At 37.0% G+C, this 19,957-nt stretch overlaps 1 protein-coding gene across 1 annotated transcript in view; it reads right to left on the reverse strand.

Annotated features, from left to right (window-relative positions):
• Positions 1-19,957, reverse strand: part of ARSB (arylsulfatase B) — a 61,737-nt gene that overhangs the window by 9,860 nt on the left and 31,920 nt on the right. Inside the window, exon 6 of the mRNA XM_059873754.1 lies at positions 13,897-13,967. Within this exon, the coding sequence (XP_059729737.1) occupies positions 13,897-13,967 (71 nt within the window). The remainder of the gene's footprint in view (positions 1-13,896; positions 13,968-19,957) is intronic.

Raw genomic sequence — 19,957 nt, forward strand, 5'->3', positions numbered from 1 at the left:
TGGTCTTCCCATCTCAAAAACAAGATTGAGAAAGTTCAGAAACCAGTTGCAAGGTTAGGTGGTATGCAATCCCTTGTAAATAAAACACCTCTGCTAGGTGTACATACTACTTAATTAAATTTGCATTTTCTATGGAATTCCAAGGACCAGATTGTTTCTGCTCCCTCCCATCCTGTGTAACATCGGCCAAATGTAATCATATAATCAAAACTTTATTGTTTTAAATGACAGGGAATATATCATTTAAATATGCAGGCCAAATACTTTGAGCACTTTAAACTTACTGCACAGTAAGTAGTAAGTTACCTCATGAAGTATCCTGAGTGAAATCCCATGACCTAGGTAGTTTTTTGGTTTTTTTCAGGATAACTTCAGCCTCTACCTGGCCTATCTAGATATCACCTGCAAGGCAGAGCAGCACTATTGCACACCGTGTAGCCACAGAGAGGAAAACTCAAATATGCTGAAACTCTGAGTGACACATAAATTCTTTACTTAGGAAATTCACTGTCTGCTTTGGCTAGAAATGGCCATGTTCCAATGGGACGACATACGTTTTCTGAACAAAATGGATTGGTGTTTTATTTTTTGAACCACACTGGAGATGTTTCACAGATAATCTCCGTGTTATTCTATCACTTCTTAAAATCTTTTAATCACATCTCAGCTACCAGAACAGCTAGGACAACTCTCTGAGCTGCCAGTCCCTTGACATCCTTTACCCAGGTTATAAAGGTGACAAAAGAGATTGCATTTTATCAGTAAGCACAATTGTCACTCAGACAGCAATGCAACCAAGTCCTGCTTGTATTCAGAAACTCTTGGGGGGATCACTGCAAGCGCTCATGTTTTCAGACTAACCTCTGCTAACAGAGGCTGAAGGAACACACACAGTGCTACAGGTGTGACAAGAAGCTCCCATCACGGGTTTCTGTCAGACACGGTCCCAGAGCAAGGGACACAGCCATTACAAGACTGCCCCACACAGCAGACAACAAGAAACTACTGAACTACAGAAACCAGTGCTTGCTGAGAGGCAGCTTTCGGGAATGAAGCGGCACTTATGTTAAAAAAAGATATTGTAAATAATTTAAAATAATTCAATCTTGTGCATACTGGCTATCAACTCACTGAAGACTCTCACTCTTAACAGACAGGCTTTCAAAAGGTAAGGCTTTCACCTGGCAATGGTAAGTCTCAAGGCAAGAAATTAGATGTTCAAATTCTGCTGAGATTACATTCTAAGACATTTTTAAAAAGTTTTCTTATTTTGTAAAAATGTTTTTATTAGAGAAAGTGACCAACTCTACATATGTTGCAGAATAGAATTCTGCTTAATAGTTGAACCAAACCATGCAGACTACTTCCACTAGGACTTAAAACCAACAAGCACTGACGAGTATTATTTCCACAGTAAGGTAATGTATATGCCTCCCTGCCTCTTGTGATCTGATTAGTAGGCTATAAAAACCACAGAGGAGATCCCCAGACAGAAGTCTGGGACAGGCAAACCAAAACCCACTCATATATGAAACCCAAACAGAAAGAGACTATTTTCTAGTATTTTCATTATCATCTTTAAAATCAACACACTATTTAATAATCCAGTAAATTCCTATTGCATCCACCATCTTGTATGTATTGCCAGAAAAATGGTAACTGAATCATTCTCCTACTGCTTCCATTAAAATAAAAGCTTCTGTTCTTAGCTAAGTTAATCTGATGCTACTATCAAGATTTAAAATTTTTATTTACATGTTGCCCAGTAAAGAGAAAAAAGAAAACCCAAGCAGTAAAAAATATCACACATGATTACTTTCCTAACAATAGACAATGCAAAATCCTTATAATCATCTTGCCCCATTTCTGTGCTACAATAGCAGAACTGAAGTTAAAAAAAAATAATCAAGAACTTTCTTAAATATTATCAAATTCCACATAAAAATTACCCTCATGACAGCAGTCTTCAGCCTCCTAGAAATCTCACCACATGCATACACTCAGATCCTGCATGATTGGCAGGCTTCCCGTGCTTTACAAATGCTCTGCTGTGGAACAGTGGGAAGTCAGAGCTTCAAAAAATCTACCCGAAACAAATGGGAACCTTTCCATTAATTCCACTGGGCTCTGGTTCAGACTGGTTAAGCATCAGCAGTAACAAACAAGGAATTTACACCCTACCAACTCCTCTTAATCAAATAAATGAAGCTAAATTCCCCTTTATCCATACAGTTCAGTAGACACAAAGTGTTTTCCACAAAGCAGTCATTTGAAAGGCTTTTTGCTGTAAATTTTTGTTGTTGCAAATTTGCATTTACAACAATCACTTCTGGCAACAACGCATAAGCTTTAATCAACTCCTCAAATAAAAGTGATTCTGGAATCAAAAGTGCCAATACATGATTTACCAATTCTTAAAAGAAAGAGTTTAAGAAAATAAGAACACACAATGCCATAAATTATACCAAAAACTGAGCCTTATGGATCAGCAGATGAAAATGAATTCCAGAGTAATTTTCCCTGCTCCAAAACCCATGTCACCATGCTCTGAAGTTCTAGAAAATCAAAACAGTGTTTACTTAAACATAATTCCCTGCAGCACTGAAACAGCTGAATGAAGGCAGACTACAGGTAACAGGTAACCAAACACTTGGTCCTTTATATGAACATGGAGCCACACACAGGAACAAAAAATCAAGAAATGAACTATAACTTCACTGCAGTAAAACTCAGGAAGCCACCCAGTAACTCTTCTTTGTGGTTAGCACTGCTTTCCACAACCACATCTTTTGAACTTTCCTCCAACCACATTTTTCCAACTGTCCAATAGTTTCCTCCCTGAGGAAATTCCCAGGCCACACCAAAAGCACTAACCAACTGAGTTATTCTCTTTGTTACAAACAGTTTTGAACAGTGACCTCCCATCTTCCAGGAGAGATTTCTCCCCAGCTCTGTGGAAGTCTGTACTTACATTTCACATCATTTAATAAATACAAAGAGTATCAATGACAACACAGAAAATAAGTGATGGCATGTCCAGATGTGCTTGGGTTATTTTGATTTCCATTAACACCAAATTTGTACATAAAACTTTCAATTTATCTAAGAAAGTAAGGAAAGTTAGTGGGTACACCATTTGTAATACATTCTCAACATTCTACTATCTTGTAAATCTCACTTCAATGATATACATGTTATTGAAGCATTCGAGAAGCAAAATATTCTGTAGGCACAGTGTGGTTTTCATTTGCAAGTGATCTGACCTACAGTTTCACTTGCAGACAGTCTAAAAATATAATAAATCCCAGGTCTCTACATTACACCATAAAAACCAGGATGGTACACACACACACACACACAAAAAAAAAAAAAAAAAAAAAAAAAAAAAAACCAAAAAAAAAAAAAAAAAACAAAACCAGATTTCCTTTGGTATTTCCCAGTTTTTAAGTACCTGGATCTGGGGAAAAGAGAAAAGGTTCCAGGAAACTTTAATGAGGGAACAAAGAACAGAGAAATACCTTTCAGAATACACCATTTCTAGTGAAGGCCACTTCAGCAATTAAAAAATGGTACTATCTACATTGTTCAACTGCACACAGAATAAAAATAGTCTGGATCTACAGACTGTGTCAGAAATTTTCATTCTGTTTTAATTTCTTTGCTCTATGTTTTCGATTAAGCACCAACATGTTATACATGAACACAAGATATTTTTTTTTCCCTTCTAAATTTCAGGAAATAATATAGTGAACATGATTGAAGTTTTTTATTATATACCCTAGACCACAGTGGTTACAATATCAAGAGAAGTGCAAGTACTACATTTTTCATTTCCACTTATGAATATTAAATCAAGTCTCTTACATACCCTGAAAATCTGGACTGTCTCTAATGTAGTAATAAAATTTATTACAAAATTCCCTAAAATCCTAAACCACTCAGATGAATCAACTTCTCACCTGCAAGATAAGATTATATTTTCAAAGAAAATTTTATTGAGAAGTAAAAAAGCTAAAGGACAAATGTTACACTTAATATTTTTTTTTACAGTTAGAAGATAAACTTGGACTTCATATATCTTTTATTTATAAACATAAGGTTTTTTGAGATGCCACATTTGTTTGATAACAGCATGAAAACACACGTCTGTTCTCCAAAAATGTATAAGTCTCCATGTATAACTTTCTCTCCCCTATAGCTACAGAAGCAGAAAAAGTCTTCAATACAAGTAGAAAAGAATTTCCCAAGCAAAATTTTTCCTTGACCATAACAGAAAACTTTGCACTGTGTTTCACGTGGATGAACTATAAATTTGTTGGTGCTATACTGCAAGTTTAGTTTTAGCATTTTATGCAAGGGAAACTTCATGACAAGAATTACCTTTTGCTAGACTTGATTCTGTGGAGCAGCCTGTCAGTTAGTTTTCATCAAGAAATGCACAAGACAAAGCAAACTCCAGAAGGAGTTTTAAGAATTTCTCCCTATGGCTTTGGCAAAGAGCCTACTGTTATCTTAGCATGAAAACAATTCATATTCCTGCAGCAACTGATTGAGCTTGTGAATTTGGATCCCCTCCAGCAGACAGCTCAGTCAACTGAAGTATAATCAGCTCTGGTTAAAAATGCCAGTCTCATTATGATCCGTTTGATACTCTGCAAATTATCATAAGGCCTCTATTGATAACTGCTGAACTTCAGCAAATCTCAGTCAATGAACTCAAAAATGAAATTAGAGTAACTTTTCACAAAAAAGCAGCAATTGTTTTTAATTTCGTGATTATAATGGGTAATGTTACAAATGTATAGACTGTTATTTCTTAAGATATATTCTTTCATAGGATAAATGATTTGAACTTCATTGTATTGTCTCTGAATTAACTCTTACTTACACAAGTAAAATCTTGGGAAGAGATGGAGAAACGGGCAGAAAAAAAATATTATGGATATTTATCTTAACATTCAATAAAGCCAAATTTTAGAACTTACTGAATTTAGAACTTACCATATTTTTAAAAAATACATATAATTTAGACTCTCCATAAATTTAGACTCTTCATAGTGGAAAAGTTAAATATCAAAGCCCCAGCAGGTCATTTAGAGTGTTTTAAAGAAAGTATATATAAGAGTATCCTGTTTGGGAACAGACTGTTTTTGTTTAGACACTGCTTGTTGTACATTAACAAACCTTTAATCCTTATATTCATTAGTGCTTCTTAGACTTTTGCCTTCTTATGAAGCACAAAGACAAAAAATCTCATGGAAATCAAAGCTCAAAATTACAAGGTAGCTTTGAATAGCACTGTTAAATTAAGTAACATTTTCCCTCTTCACTATAAAAAACAAACACTATCAATGTGAGAGTGGAACAAGTTCTTCACAGCTATTTCTAGATCTGCTGCAGTCAGTGGATTGCTGGTTTAGGTGATTGTCTACACTACAGAAAATTCTCCTTACCAGAAAGAATATCTTGCACATATTTTGAAAAGGCTTGAAGTCACACGAGGCACCTTCTTCCATCTACATTTTTATGTCTTCACCCAGATAAAGTCAATTCATTTTTGCTTTTCTGCTCATTCTTCTAAAGCTGACAATTTTTCCTTCATGTTAGTAGTGAATAAAATACTTATTCTACAGTGTTGTCTGAAAGATAGCTCATAGAAAGTGATTTTTCTGTTTCAGTTATAGAAATAGAACTTTTATATTGGCTTATCCCATTTATAAGGTGCATTTCTGAAGCTACACAAGTATTTGTAGCTCTGATGCCTTAATTTATGTGAAAGTTCATGAAAATGTGCCAGAAGGAAGAACAAAAATCTTGGTACAGCCACTTTGAAGTGCATATGGCTCTGTGAGCTTACAAGACCTTTGCATATATGTACTTTGTACTGATTCCCCTTTTTTTGAACCATGACGTGTAGAGCAATTATTTCAGCTCAACAAGGAAACTCTGGAAATGTCAAGGGCTCTTCCAACCTACACTGTGACAATGAATTAGCAAAGAAATAAAGGGCTTTGCCACTTCACCGAGGAAAGACATTTTGTGACCTTTTGCTGCTTTATGGAAATAATGAGTTTTCTACAGAACTCTGAGTCTTTCTCTTATTTTTATAAAATAAAAACATTTGAGGAATAGCCTTGACCTTAACCTTGGGAGAACAAAAAGAACACTAATCTTAAGAAGAGGATGAACCTTGAGACACTGTAACATCCTGGCATCACGTTGACAAGGTGTAGATCTGTGCTGCACACAAACTTACACAGTGAAGCTCACCTATCTTAATTCACTCAGTTAAATGCTATGAAGATCTAAATCTAGTATTATTACTTCTAATGTCAGTTTTATCATAGCAACATTTGATTCCAAAGGAAAGATTTATACTAGAATACCATATTCAGTCTCTTCCTTTTCAAAATACATATTCTACTTAATTTCAAGAGTAGACATTCAAAGCATTCACCTTCTCTTTTAGAATATATTATTTCTTTACAAAAATAGCACACCACACAAACAATTGAGTTAAATCCAGAATCATCAAGGGCAGCAAAAAATCCCAGTGCACATCAGCTAGGTGAATCACTTACTCAGTTACTACATTCTTAGACAACCACAGAATTAAAAAAAAATTAAAGTTCTTCTAAATAAGAACAAACTTAATATTACAGCCTACAATGCCAAACATCATAAAAAGAGAAACAGAAAAATGAAATGTTAAACTTTCATTTCCAATGGGAAAATAAGGGAAACAAAAATCAAAATCTTACTTTTTCTAGGAAACAAATTTTTACTGATTGTACAGAACTTACAAATTACTGAAGATATGTCCTATTGTGATGGCCTTATATGTGAAACACCCAAACCCCATCTCCATCACTGTAAGGATGCTGTGTTGAAGGTAAAGAGAGCTGAACAGCAAATCTAACAACCTGTGCTCTGTTAAAATTTTTTAGGTTTTTGTCCCAAGATATTTAATTTGAAAAATATAATCTACCATTTATGTCAAGACTTGCATAAAACCATAAAATGCTAGCATTATGTTCAAATAATTACAGAATACAATGAAGCATAAAAAAGCAGTATAGAGGGATTTCTGGATTTCTGTCCTGATGCTTGCATTACACACCTAATCAAGTAACCTAACATTTCTAAATTCTAAAAAGAAATTATCTACATCCCAGAGGAAACATGAGGATTAGTATTTGTGAGGCTCACCAAACATGCAATCCTCTAGTATTAAATACTGCAGGGATGGAAGGTTCATGCTGAGATGCAGATGGGCTAAGAGCCAAGGCAATGCAGAACCACAGCCCAAACTTCCTGACAGCAAGAGCTACACCCCAGAAGCTCACATAGCTGAGAGTTAAAAGAAAAACACCACTTCTCTGATGTGAATGGCAGCAGAGGTAGCTGGAACAGCAGCCCCCATCAAGGAGAGGAGCTGAGTTCTGCCCAAAATTGTCAGGTCAGTTATAACAGGCACTGCGTGAAGTGGCTGAGGGATCCAGGGTCCTATGCTGGCAACTCCTGCCTTACAAACTTCCAGGGGGTCATTGCAATTTATGATTTTCTTGAAATGGGAAGATGACAGAGTCCAGATGGTCAGCATGCACATGTATAATTTTGCAGAAAAATGGTAATTTGGACAAGCAAAGAACACATCTGTGATTTTGTCCATTCTTGACCATTCTCCCAGCTGTCACTATGTAAGCTCAGCCAGCTAACTATGCAGGTCAATTTTCTGCAGAATTTTGACTCAAAAGTAGATTCTGGGTCTTAAGCCTGTCACAGACATGGAGTGTATTTATCCCATTCAAAACCCACCCAGCACACTCATTCATGCATTTTCTGCTGCTACTGATTAACTCCATTATGACAATTGTTTTCCCCACTTTCTTTTTCTTTTTTTCCCCTTTGTGTTAAATAATTCCAAACAAGCTAGAACATCAGTAATAGAACTGGAGAAGAAGTAATTTCTGTCCTACAAACTTTCAGGAATCACCTTTTACCTAGGCAAAATAAGTAATAAATGGGACACAGAGGACCCTGGAGTGTCTACTCTTTAATTAAGATGAATCATTTTGGTATATGTATGGATATAATATATAATGCTACAGGCATTATAATGCAATTTTAATGTCCACAAATGACACATCGGTCCCAGAAGAGAAAAGATCTCTCTGTTGTAATATATTATATGTTCATTCTGCATATAGCAGATCTAGCCCTTTATAAGCACTCATTTATTTTGGCAATTAATAGTGCAACATATGAGGTAATGCCTTCTTTCAAATGTCAAGGAGAGCAATGTAAAAACTGATTAATTTTGCTCTAGGCAAATAAAGGTTTGGACGAAAATCACAAAATGTTTTTACAAGTTCTCTGTCTTGGATGTCTCCCTCTGAATAGATATATCTTCTAAATAAATTGACTACAATTAGTAATCCACACTGTTATTATGCCTTTGAAGTTTTAGTTTATGGTTAAGTCTGGAATTTTAAATTAATGTAAAAGTTTTTTCAGCCTAATCCAGTGCCACCCAAAACATAATTATTTTGAATACATCTTTCTAATTTAAATAAATTCAAGTTCTTTTTGAAGAGAAAGTGATGCTACACATGCAGTCTACAAGATTTTGTGAAAGTCACCAAATTTATGAATAAATTTAGCAAGTCAGATTAAAGCTAATACAGTGTGTACTGACAGATTCTGATTAACAACTCTGAATTAAGGGGTACATTTCCTTTCAGCATGTCATTTAGTTTTGATTCTCAAAATAAAATTGCCTTCTGTGGGATATAAAGTTTCAATGCTGCTTCAAGACAGGCCATCTAGCAATGACTGTGGTCAGAAAAAAGTTAGCAGTTAGGGGAATTGAGACTGAAAACCAGTTGGGTTTTAATTTAGCTGAATCACCAAAACTTGATGAAATGCCATAAGGCTCTTTAAAAGACAGGAGATGTTTCACAATGGAGGAGCTGATGTCATCCGCACAGCTGCCAAACCATACACAACTTGGCTATCTTTTTATTTTTAAGAAAAAATTCACAAAAATGGGACAAAACAATTTTGTTTCTTTCTCTTCAAATGTATGTAAATCCGTTTTTTTTACTTATGCAATTTTAAAGTTACTTTATACATTTTATTTGTGCTTTTTTAACCTATACATTACAGAGAAAATTATACTCTCAACATAATTTCAGCTTTCTGTTTTTAATTTTCTTATTTTACTACTGAATCCTTAAAGGTAACAGAAAATGTGGATGTTCCAGACCCAAATCTGATAGACAGTAGATTTTTCATAGCAAATTTATATAACTGTAAACTGTCTAATAAACTACAAGTCTACATTGAGACCAAGCAATTGAGATGTATGTTCACCACTTCTGAAAACAATCAACAGTGTGATGAAGAAACAATCAGAAAGACGAAAGCAATGGCTTTCAGTGGGGAGGGAGAGGAGCAATCACTCTGAGGTGTGTGGGTCCAGCTCCATCTGCAGAGCTCACCAGACTGGTTTAGCACAGCAAGGCTCAGCCAGAAGATGTGGTTTCCCCTCCTTCCCTGTGGGGTTCTTGTTCCAGAAGCAGCCAGACAGTGCTAGGACGGTTGCCTCCCCCTCTGCCTCCCCTCTTCCAGCCACACACCCTCCTTGCCCCTGCCTTGGGTTGCCACTGGCATCCATCAGCCCCTCCAATGTGCAGATTCAACCCACAAGACAGAGGAAAACCAAGCTAGCAAGTTGGATCAGTTCACAGAGGTATCCAAGAAGTGCCAAAACGAATGTGAAATAAGCACCAAGAGCATGCGGCTGGGAAAGGGGAGGGGAGAAGGTAAAGCTCATCCCCAGCAGAAACCTGTTGGATCACTTAATCATGCATCATGAAACAGAAACCTCAGGGTTTAATTTCAGAGCCAAAGGAATCAGTCTCACCTGTCCCTCTAAACTCCTTCTAGTCCCAGTTTTGTGCCAAAATGAGCATTTGGCTATGCAGCACAAATCCAGAGGGGGGGAAAAAACGATTATTAAAATCTGAGCCAGTATCCTGACCTGGTTCATAGCCCAGCTCTGTGACTAGTTTTGGTGACCCATGAGAAAGGGGAGCAGTGGGGAGGCACTGTGGGAGGCAGAATACCCTCTGTGGCAGCAGCAGCAGCCTACTAGCTTAACTCCATGAAACTACTGCCTCTGCCTGAGGTTCCAATGTGGTCAGAACTGATCTAGCTAGTGAGTCTAGCTAGTGAGTCCTGTGGCCAGACCCTCCATCTGCTACCAACCACACACTGATCCCCTGCTCTCCATCACACGGCTACAGGGCAGGTTGATTCAGCTCACTGATGTGGTAGAAACCTTTCCTCCTCTTTTGACTGGCTACCCAAAGCAATCTGAAAGCTGATCTAGGAGAAAAAAAATCTTGTTACCATGTGATTTCTACATCTAACACAAGTGAAGGAGGAAGGACAGAGGAAAGGTAGAGGACAGGCTGGCCATCTTGGCAATAGCTCACCACCAGACTAGCTTTGCAACCCCCAAAGACCATAACCCACCCCTCTCGTCATCCTAGTTTTGGAGATCCCACCCTAGTTTTTCATTCCACTGTATGCTCTTACAATAGTTGCAGGTCTGCACCACAAACCAGATCAGTTTGTTAAGAGAAAATCTTGCTTTTAACTCCAACCACTCCACTGGGCTGCCACAAGTCAGAGGGAGGCTACAGGCAAGGTTTGTGGCCAGGGAGAGGAATGCCTTTTTTAGCACTAAAGATGAAAAAAATGAAGTTTAAAACACTGCCTGTGTGTGTCAGACCACAGGAAAGGTTTATACTTGAATGAAGAAAGTCTGCCTTCTGAGAAAGATGATCTACTTGAAGGAGTCAGTGAAATACGACCTAAGCATTTTTTGTAAAATGGAACTGCAGGCAAACTATTTTACAGTGTTTTTCCTCCTGTGCTCTTTACTATTAACAATAGGAAGATGTGCAGTACTTGATACAAGACTACTGCAGGGCTACAGTGTCTGCCACTGGACATCAGGTCCTGAGAAAAGGTAAGCAGATGCTGATCAGCAGATTCATCAGCTGGAGTAATGCCGGCTGATGTTCAGAGATCAGAAACCAGCGCTAAGTCTGAGAAACTGAAAAGTTATACGCTGTTACCCCATAAGTGGTAAATAAACACACAGCCCAAGGTCAGTGCTAACAGACCACAGTCGCAGAGACACCGCTAGCTCTGCAATCAAGACACCAAGTCTTACTACTTTAACTTAACTTTCTGTTGAATACTTGCCTGTAACAGTTGACTTGTCACTATTAACGTCTTTTGCACAAATTCTTCCCTGAAGGATTGCTTATTTTGGTGTAAAAAAATCTGAACAGAACAAACCTCAATTTTCCTGTTTCAGTTAAAAAACCCTATTAATTACATAAGGCATCCCATCATTCATGTTTATATACATATATATAAAATATAAATAAAATCAGTTTTTTCTGATTGAGACGAAGATAAATGCATCTATTAAATAAAAATACATTATGCTGAAAGAATGTATACATTACAGACAAAACCACTCAAGAGTTCAGGAACACTGAATTTGCCCTGAGTGCAGGTAAAATAGTAACTCCATGCTCTACGTGTGCCCAACTACAGCAGTACTGTCTTCTCGCCTGATTAACCACAGCAACCTGAAAACTCCTTTTTTGGTTACATTTAACAGAATCTTGATATTTAGTTGCCTATTTGCTGTTTTACAGTACTCTGCAAACCCAAAGATTTGGCTAATCTTCCAGTAGCCAAATCTTCCTAATTCAAATTTCTATAAAAAAGAAAGTATTAGAATAATAGGAATACTTCATCTGACATCAGATGATTCAGGTGATGTGATTTTTCAAAGCAGGCAAGGACAAGAGCAAAATATGCATAAAGAGGGCAAAAGGTTATACAGGAGTTTAGAAAGAACCCAGTAAAACCTGCAAGTGTGTTTTAGCACCATGGGCAAATGAGTACTCCAATGTCAAAACAGTTAGGACACAGAAACAATAAACAGTCAAGGAAAGAGCAAGACTCCAGAGTGACACAGTTAATCATTAATCATCTTGGTTACAAGAAGAGTGCATGGACAATTTAAGATGCTTTAAAAAAAGAAAAAAAAAAAGGAAACCAACAAAACATGAAGAGAACATGCTGAAAATCTGAAAGTGCTTGTATATTCCAAGTTTTGTGTCTCGCTTATCTATCCATAATAGAGACACTAGCATAATTTTTCTAGATATTAACTCTAAACTTATTATTCAGTTTCAATAAATGAAAAACAGACAGTAAGTAAAAATCAGCTGACTTACATACATATCCAATTACTAATAATTCAGGCTGCTAAATAGAAATTTTAATCCTTATATGACGAAGCATTTCACTAGGAGGCACAAAGTAATTTGCTGAAAGAATAGGCCTTTGCTGAGAAGAGACAGAGAAACTCTATGTGGTGCATAAGAATGTGTTGGTGAAGAGTTCAGCTTTTGTTTTTAATTACTGCACTTTTGAAAGGCACATAAAAACATTGTAAATTTACAGGCATGCATATAACTTCCTCTGTTCGTGATTCCTAAAAACCACACCTTCTGCAGCGTAAGAGTTGCACCTGGTACAGCTTCTGACCCCCAGCACCACTTCTTGCCCACATTTCAGGCAATGCACACAACTAAGGACACGATACAGGTAGCAAACAGTGAATGATCATCAGAGCACAGTATCACAGAAGCAGTTTGGGGTCACATTTGCTAAGAGCTCAGGTTCCTGAAAACCTCCTTTGCTTGTCCCCCTTCTGCTTACTCCAGGAATCTGTCTATTCAAACAGCTCAATCACAGGCCATTCCCACAAGTAAAATACAGTCTCTGAAGTAGGCCTGAGAATACTTCACCGGGGCATAACATTGTACAGGAATCCTATGACTCACTAAGCATATTTTGAAGGGAAATTGGAGTAGCTACACCTTAATTCAATCAGTATGTAGGAACTTATCTGCAGGCAGTGCTGCCCAGTCAGCATTAGATAGGCACAATGTTGTTCCTTCTCAGAAAACAGTCACAGAACCAGATGTGCATTGCAAAAGGCCATCTTACCCATTTCCATCCAGTCATTGCAGCACAATGTGCATTTGTCTTGCAGGCAACAGATCACTGTCTCCATTGCATTTCTTTTTCTCTGCCTGGATTTACTTCTCTATATAATGAAGTATATAAATGCTATAAAAGCTCTGGAAGGGACCTGTTCCAATGGTCTATATGAAAAAAAAGTCTGCCTGAAAAGCTTGTAGTCCTTAGCAAACTAGTAATGTTGAATCATAAAACAGATGGTGCTTAAAAAGAGCTATAGAATTAGCAAAGTTCAGCTCCAATTCATGTGATTGTGGCATTAAGGATCCAACCCACATGATTATGGAACAAAAGCAATCACACAGCTTGGAACTTCTCAGCTCCTTCCAAACTCAAGCTTTCCATTTGCAAGGTCGTATTACAGAGTTGTATCAAGATGTATTAGGGCGAGCAGTTCATTTGGAGCCCTGCAGAGAGGGTTTGGAAAGGGCTGTTGGCAGTGTGCCTCACTGTGCACCTCAGCCACACAGCTGCTCCTCAACATTTCCATGTTACAGAGTTCTTTATTCATTACTCAGCAGTGTTTCAGAGCTCTCTGAAACAGGAAGCCCATGTCGATCACGTTGAAGAACTTACACCATCCAGGGGATGATGTTTCTGTATTTTAATGCTATTTATTTAAAAACAAAAGGCATCCGACTGTATTTTGTTTCACCTGGAAAAAAATACTTCACTTATAGAAGACAAGAAGTGCTCAGAAAGCAAACTAAAGGTAAAAGAAAGGTATGTTTAATAAATCTTCAGCATACTCACATGGGGAATCATCCACAAACATGGGGTCTATGTTATGCAGAAGTTCCACTCTGGGAGAAGGTCTTCCTTCACTAAAAGAGATTTCAAAATGAAATGTTAATTACCTCCTATAGCTCAATAGGATTCTGCATCCTTTATTTTAAGGCTTTTTGTCTTCTTAATAGAGAGTGAGCTCATAACTTTAAATTGATTACTATCAAGTTTAATCTGAATACTCCTTCCCGGCTGAGCAGCAACAACCTTTGCCTCTACAAGCTTTCCCTAACTTCCGTGGTGTTTATTTAGATTTTTCATAAGTTTACTGAGTAGAGAATTGGCCCTACCTAAGCAGGGTTTTACAACGACCAATTTTAAGAGCCAGCAAAAGATGGCAGAGCACTTGCCATGCTCTCTACTTACCTGAACAAGTGCTGGAAGCATTATGGCTGGGTGCCTCAAAAAACACAACAAGCATTGCAGTCCCACAAAAACACCACCTTTGATTTCTAATTGAGGTCACAAGGATTATTTAGAATCTTGTTGTGTTAAAGAAGAAAATAACCCTTCTTTTTCTAGCCATTCAGTACATAGAGATGGTGGGAAATAAGCCTCTAAAACTTACCCATAAATTTTCTTAGCTAAGTAAATACCAGACCTAAAAACCTGAGTAAATGAAATTCGCTCCTTATAAAGGGCAACATGAGTAGGAAGACATAATTAGAAAGAAACATGTTTACACAAAGACACAATAATAATTTATTATTTGACAATGAACCTAAATACGTACTTTCAGAAATTTCCAGATAATTTAAATTGCTTTTTCTTTCATTAGGGAGCTCACTTAAGACACAAAAAATTCAACCAGGGCCCCTAAGCTTCTTGACATTAAGAATAAAAACTCAGGTAATATAAAACTCATCAGAGACATAAAAAATTATGGTTATTTTAATATATATAATATACCATTAAACAATATTTACCTGTAATTTAAAATTTGCAGTAGCAAACAAAATAATATTTTTCTGTTACATTTCTAAAAATATTTCTGGATGATACATTTTGAGTGAGTACAGAACCATCAAGAAGAACTAAAATATTAAATGTGTTCAGGTAATATAGTATTGTAATTAATAGAGAGGAATTACATTAATTAAGCTACAGTTAGTAATTTAATGTATAGAAACTGCCACAAAAATGTTTTCTCCCAAAATGTGGGTGAAAGGCTAACTGTGTGTCCCTCCCCCCACAGCGTATATAGTAGTCACACTCTTAATCTAAGAATGCTTGGCCTTATTTAAACAAATTTTATCTTAGATTTAATAAACTCTATGTGCTCCATTGACAGCTGCGTTCAAGTGTGCCTTTCACCATCTGTTCATAGGTAACAGTAACAAGAACCAGTTAGCAAAAGTTAAACTAGGTTCAAATTTATAGCCTGTGATTGACTCTGCAATAACTGAAAAAAATGGGAAGGTTTTCTTTCAGTTTCTGAGCTGTATCTACATTTTCCAGAATATTTCAAAAGAAAAAAACCACCAGAGTTACACTAAGTAATTGAGTATCTTCCACCAGAATCAAATACAGCACAATTAAGTAACTTACTCCTACTTACTTCTCATCTTTATAGATTCAATATTCATACGGCGCTGCTCAGTACTCACACAGTGCTGAGTGACCAGCAGGGCAGGGAGGGGATTCTGCCCCTCTGCTGAGACCTCAGCTGCAGTGCTGCATCAGCTCTGGGGTCCCAGCACAGGAAGGACATGGACCTGCTGGAGAGAGTCCAGAGGAGGCCACAAAGAAGATCAGAGGGATGGAGCACCTTCCTTTTTGGACAGGCTGAAAGTCGGGTTTGTAAAGCCTGGAGAAGAGAAGGGCTCTGGGCAGCCCTCACAGCAGCCTTTCAGTATTTAATGGGGGCTTACAAGAAAGACAGGGACAGACTTTTTAGTAAGGCCTGTTGTGACAGGACAAATGGTGATGGTTTTGCACTCATGGACAGTTCATTTAGATTGGATATAAGAAAGAAATTTTCTATGATGAGGGTGGTGAAACAATGGTACAGGTTGCCCAGAGAAGTACTAGATGATCCACCCCGGAAACATTCAAGGGCAGGTGAACAGGACTTAGGGCAACCCTACCCCATATCTAGTTGAAGATATCCCTGTCTAAGGCACGAGGGCTGGCCTAAATGACCTTTCAACCAGCCTATTCTGTGACTCCATATGAGTCTATGATAATACCAAGCATATTCACAGTGTTCAAACAGACTGAAGGTAACTTCTTTATAAATTTTAACATGGACAGTGGATATTATATACTAAACATGGCTATTTACATTACAGCTGATAGAATACAAAAAATAAAGATTATACTTGTATTAATGTAAGTTTTTCATGCAGCAGTTGCCATTATTATTGAATCCATTTTTGTGCTGGGATAGAATACTGTTCTTAGTACCTTGGATGTGATTTGCATGTAATCATGAGATTTACTCCCTGAAGCTTATGGCATCACTGCATTAAACTCCGTGGAGCTATTACATGGTACAGAACTGCTTTTCAGTTTGAGTGCTACTCCAGTAATTCTTGTTGTACAGAGCATGGATATTCATAACCAGCATATATCACAAAACAATACCCGAAGAATTTGGCATTGCATGTTGAAAAAACCACCTGCCTCACAGCAAAAAACATCAGGAAAACAGAAACATCCTTCTACGGACAACAGATAGGAAATTCATGCCTGTAACAGAGATCCGTTTCCCTGGAAGTGCCTTAACTCTGCCCTCTTTTCCATCTACAAAACTCCACAGAGACACAGACGCAACTGCAGATTCACCTTGGCAGATGGTCTGCAAGGGTATTTTGCATCAGGAATATAGTCTAGCCAGGAGAGCTACAATAACAAAGCAATAATATTCTCTAGGGAATCCTGCCTTTGTATTTTAGTAACTGCCTGGGTAACCATATCTTACAACGCTCTAATTTTAGAATATTTATTTTAAGACTTCAATATCCTAATACGTCATCCCTCCCCCTAAACATAAGGAACTTTTTATATTGTCTGGTTGTTATTCTACCCTGTCAGATGGTAGAACAATTAAGATATGTCCTTATTATTTAATTAAACTGTTAAAGGCTGCTGTTTTTCAAAAGAGTCCTCTATGTAAGACCAGCCTGATGAAAGCATGTGGCCTAACTTCAGTGATGGCATGAGAATCAGCTAGTTCATTCTTCTGATTTGCAAAGTTCTTAAAACATACCAAAAGCCCTATTATTCCTTAGTGAGCACAAACAAAGATCTACATGCAATCTTTCACTTTTGTTGTTGTTAAACAGCCAGAAGGTGTCCTTGGCAAGGAATCCAAGGTTTTTCAGAGTGTGTTTGTCTTGCACAAAAACATTCTCACTGTCACTAAGCAAAATCTGAGTCTTTATAACGTTGTCATATTTCTTTGGGTCTTATTTTTAACATTTTCCTAAAATGATAATATTTCACATACGTGGGAAATAAACATACTCTCAGCTTTACACTGCTCTTTCTACTGCATTAATTTATATCATAACAATGATTTCTTTTTAAAACAGGTGCTTGATTTCTAAAATATATATACCCATTCAGTACAGAAGAATTCAAGCTGATCTTACTTCATTTACTCCACCCAATCAGTTATGATAGTTCAACATTATAAACATATAAAAATGAAACCTGCCCTACAAAATATATAAGTAAGACTTGAAACTCTCTGCTTAAAGAGAAATAAGCTTTGACAAAATAATAGTTACTTGTACTGTATTTTTTCCTGAACCTCTCAGTGCCTATCACACGGCTTCATGTGGTCTACAATTCCATTTTTCTGTTAATGCAAAATAAAATACTTTTTCAGAGCATGGACACACTAGACATTCAGTGCTGAAAATCAAGATGTATGAAAAAAATCTATCAACCAAAGAGAAACTACTTTGCCAAGTGTCTTTATTTCAATAGAGTAAGCATCTGGAGAACAGATGTTTCTTAAAAATGCAACTGCCTTTTGTGATACTTGCTTGGAAATGTGCAGTACAATTTAGACTCCTTGACTGGTTGCATTTTAGTATTGTTCTTGCTATTCTCAACTGCTATTTTTGCAAAATCTATCAGCTATATTATCACTGTATTTTCAGAAATTATTTGTAATACGTACGTGGCTTTAGACCTATATTGTAGTCTTGATAATCTAAGGCAAGAGAAAAGGGAAATCTACTACGATTTATTATTTATTTATGAACCTTTATAAAATTTTGATACCTGAGACTGGAAAGATCTGATAGCTATCTAAAAATGAGTTGACACAATGATACCATGCTAAGTTACTTGCAAAAAGAAGTGAAAGACATCAAAGAGGAAGTTACATTGCATTTCAAAGGTACTTGGAGAAAAATAAAAATTACATAGTACTGGTTTAATTATATGCTGCAACAAAATTTTGCAGAGAAAAATAGTCCAAGATAGGTATGGATGGAGAAAGAGTGGTAAAATCTGCATGTAGAGACAACACGATGAACACAAGGGCAGGGAAAGGGCTTTTGTAATGACCCATGTTAATGACAATCCAGACTAGCGTGTCAGCATGGCCCCAGCACATCAAGACCAGTGGAACTGGAAGCAGAGCAGTGATGGCCCTCAGGGACTCACAGAGGTAGTGCAGGACACAGATACAGCATCAAAAGGACACAAACAGGCATAACTGGAACCTATGCACAGTTACCAGCCTACAAAGAGCACCGAAGAATCTTGAAGGACTTCACACCTGGCATCCCTGGACCTTTGCACCACAGCAACAGATGCTGGGCCCATGTGTTTACAAACATCATGGTGTGGGGATGTCAGGTGGATGGCTTGAAATCCTCTGCCCCTGTGTCTGCCTGGGCAGACTTCCCAGACACACACACCTCTTGGTGAGTAAGACTGTCTGGCTGTGAGAGTGTGAGCAAAACCTGCCCTATTTCAGTTTATATTTCAAATAAAATCTCATTCCTCTTTTATTAAGTCTTTCATTGGTATAGTGCTGAAACAGTAAAGGGTTAGCAGATGGATTTGGAAAGAGAGGACAAGCTTTTGAGGTAAAATCCCTGTCAAAGAGTTTTTCTGTACTGTGCAACTCTTTTACCTAAGAGTTCAAACAGTGGGAACCCAAACACTCTACTTCCTCAGTTTCATGCACTGTAGGCCAGAAACTTAATAGTATAGGTAACCAAAAAGAATGCAAAAGAAGGTATTTTTGTCTACAAGATGTGTGCTCCTAAACATCATCTTTTCCTGCTATTTCCTCCTAACTGTTATTTGTCTTCTGGTTCTTCAGGCCAGAATTAAGCAGACAAGGTATAAAAGGAACACTTGGCTCTCATGTGACTCTCAGCACTTCTTTGCACTACAAGTACTTAACATTAATTTGTGTCATGTTAGTGTGATTCCTAACTTGGACTACCAGTCATTTAAAGTCACGACAGAAAGTTCATCTTGGCCTAGAATTTCAGAATTTATACTCAGCTTTTAAAAATGTATGTTGAATTTCTCTGCATTGAATATATACTCATATTTCCATAGTATATTACATTTACACAGTTATTTTAGTCGTGTAAGATTTATTATAAATTATGGCATTATATTATTATATTTTAGTATTGCATGAACATCATATTAGGAACCCATTTTTTAAATACTGATCATTAATAGACAGATATCAGTGAAATAGATTAAATATTTTTTGACTTCTGAAAATATCTTCACCATCCCATATATTCTTTTGACTATCTAAATCAAGGTTCCAAATTTATGATCATTTTTCTTTTGATTATCCGCATATGAACCAGCAGGTTCAGGATTAAAGTGCCCTCCCCCTCAAAAAAAATCACAAGAAGCTTATGCATTTATTTATATCAGACTGAACTGAAAAAAAAATAGATGCAACACAGTGATTAATTTTCCTTTTTCAAATGAGTTAGAATCTTAGTAAGTTATAATTTCACTCACTGTGAGCCATTTGGTCCCAGAAAAACAACATACTTGAACTTTTCGTCAGACATCACCAAAAGGGCAC

Source organism: Haemorhous mexicanus, chromosome Z (genome assembly GCF_027477595.1).
Source record: "Haemorhous mexicanus isolate bHaeMex1 chromosome Z, bHaeMex1.pri, whole genome shotgun sequence".
NCBI lineage: Eukaryota > Metazoa > Chordata > Aves > Passeriformes > Fringillidae > Haemorhous > Haemorhous mexicanus.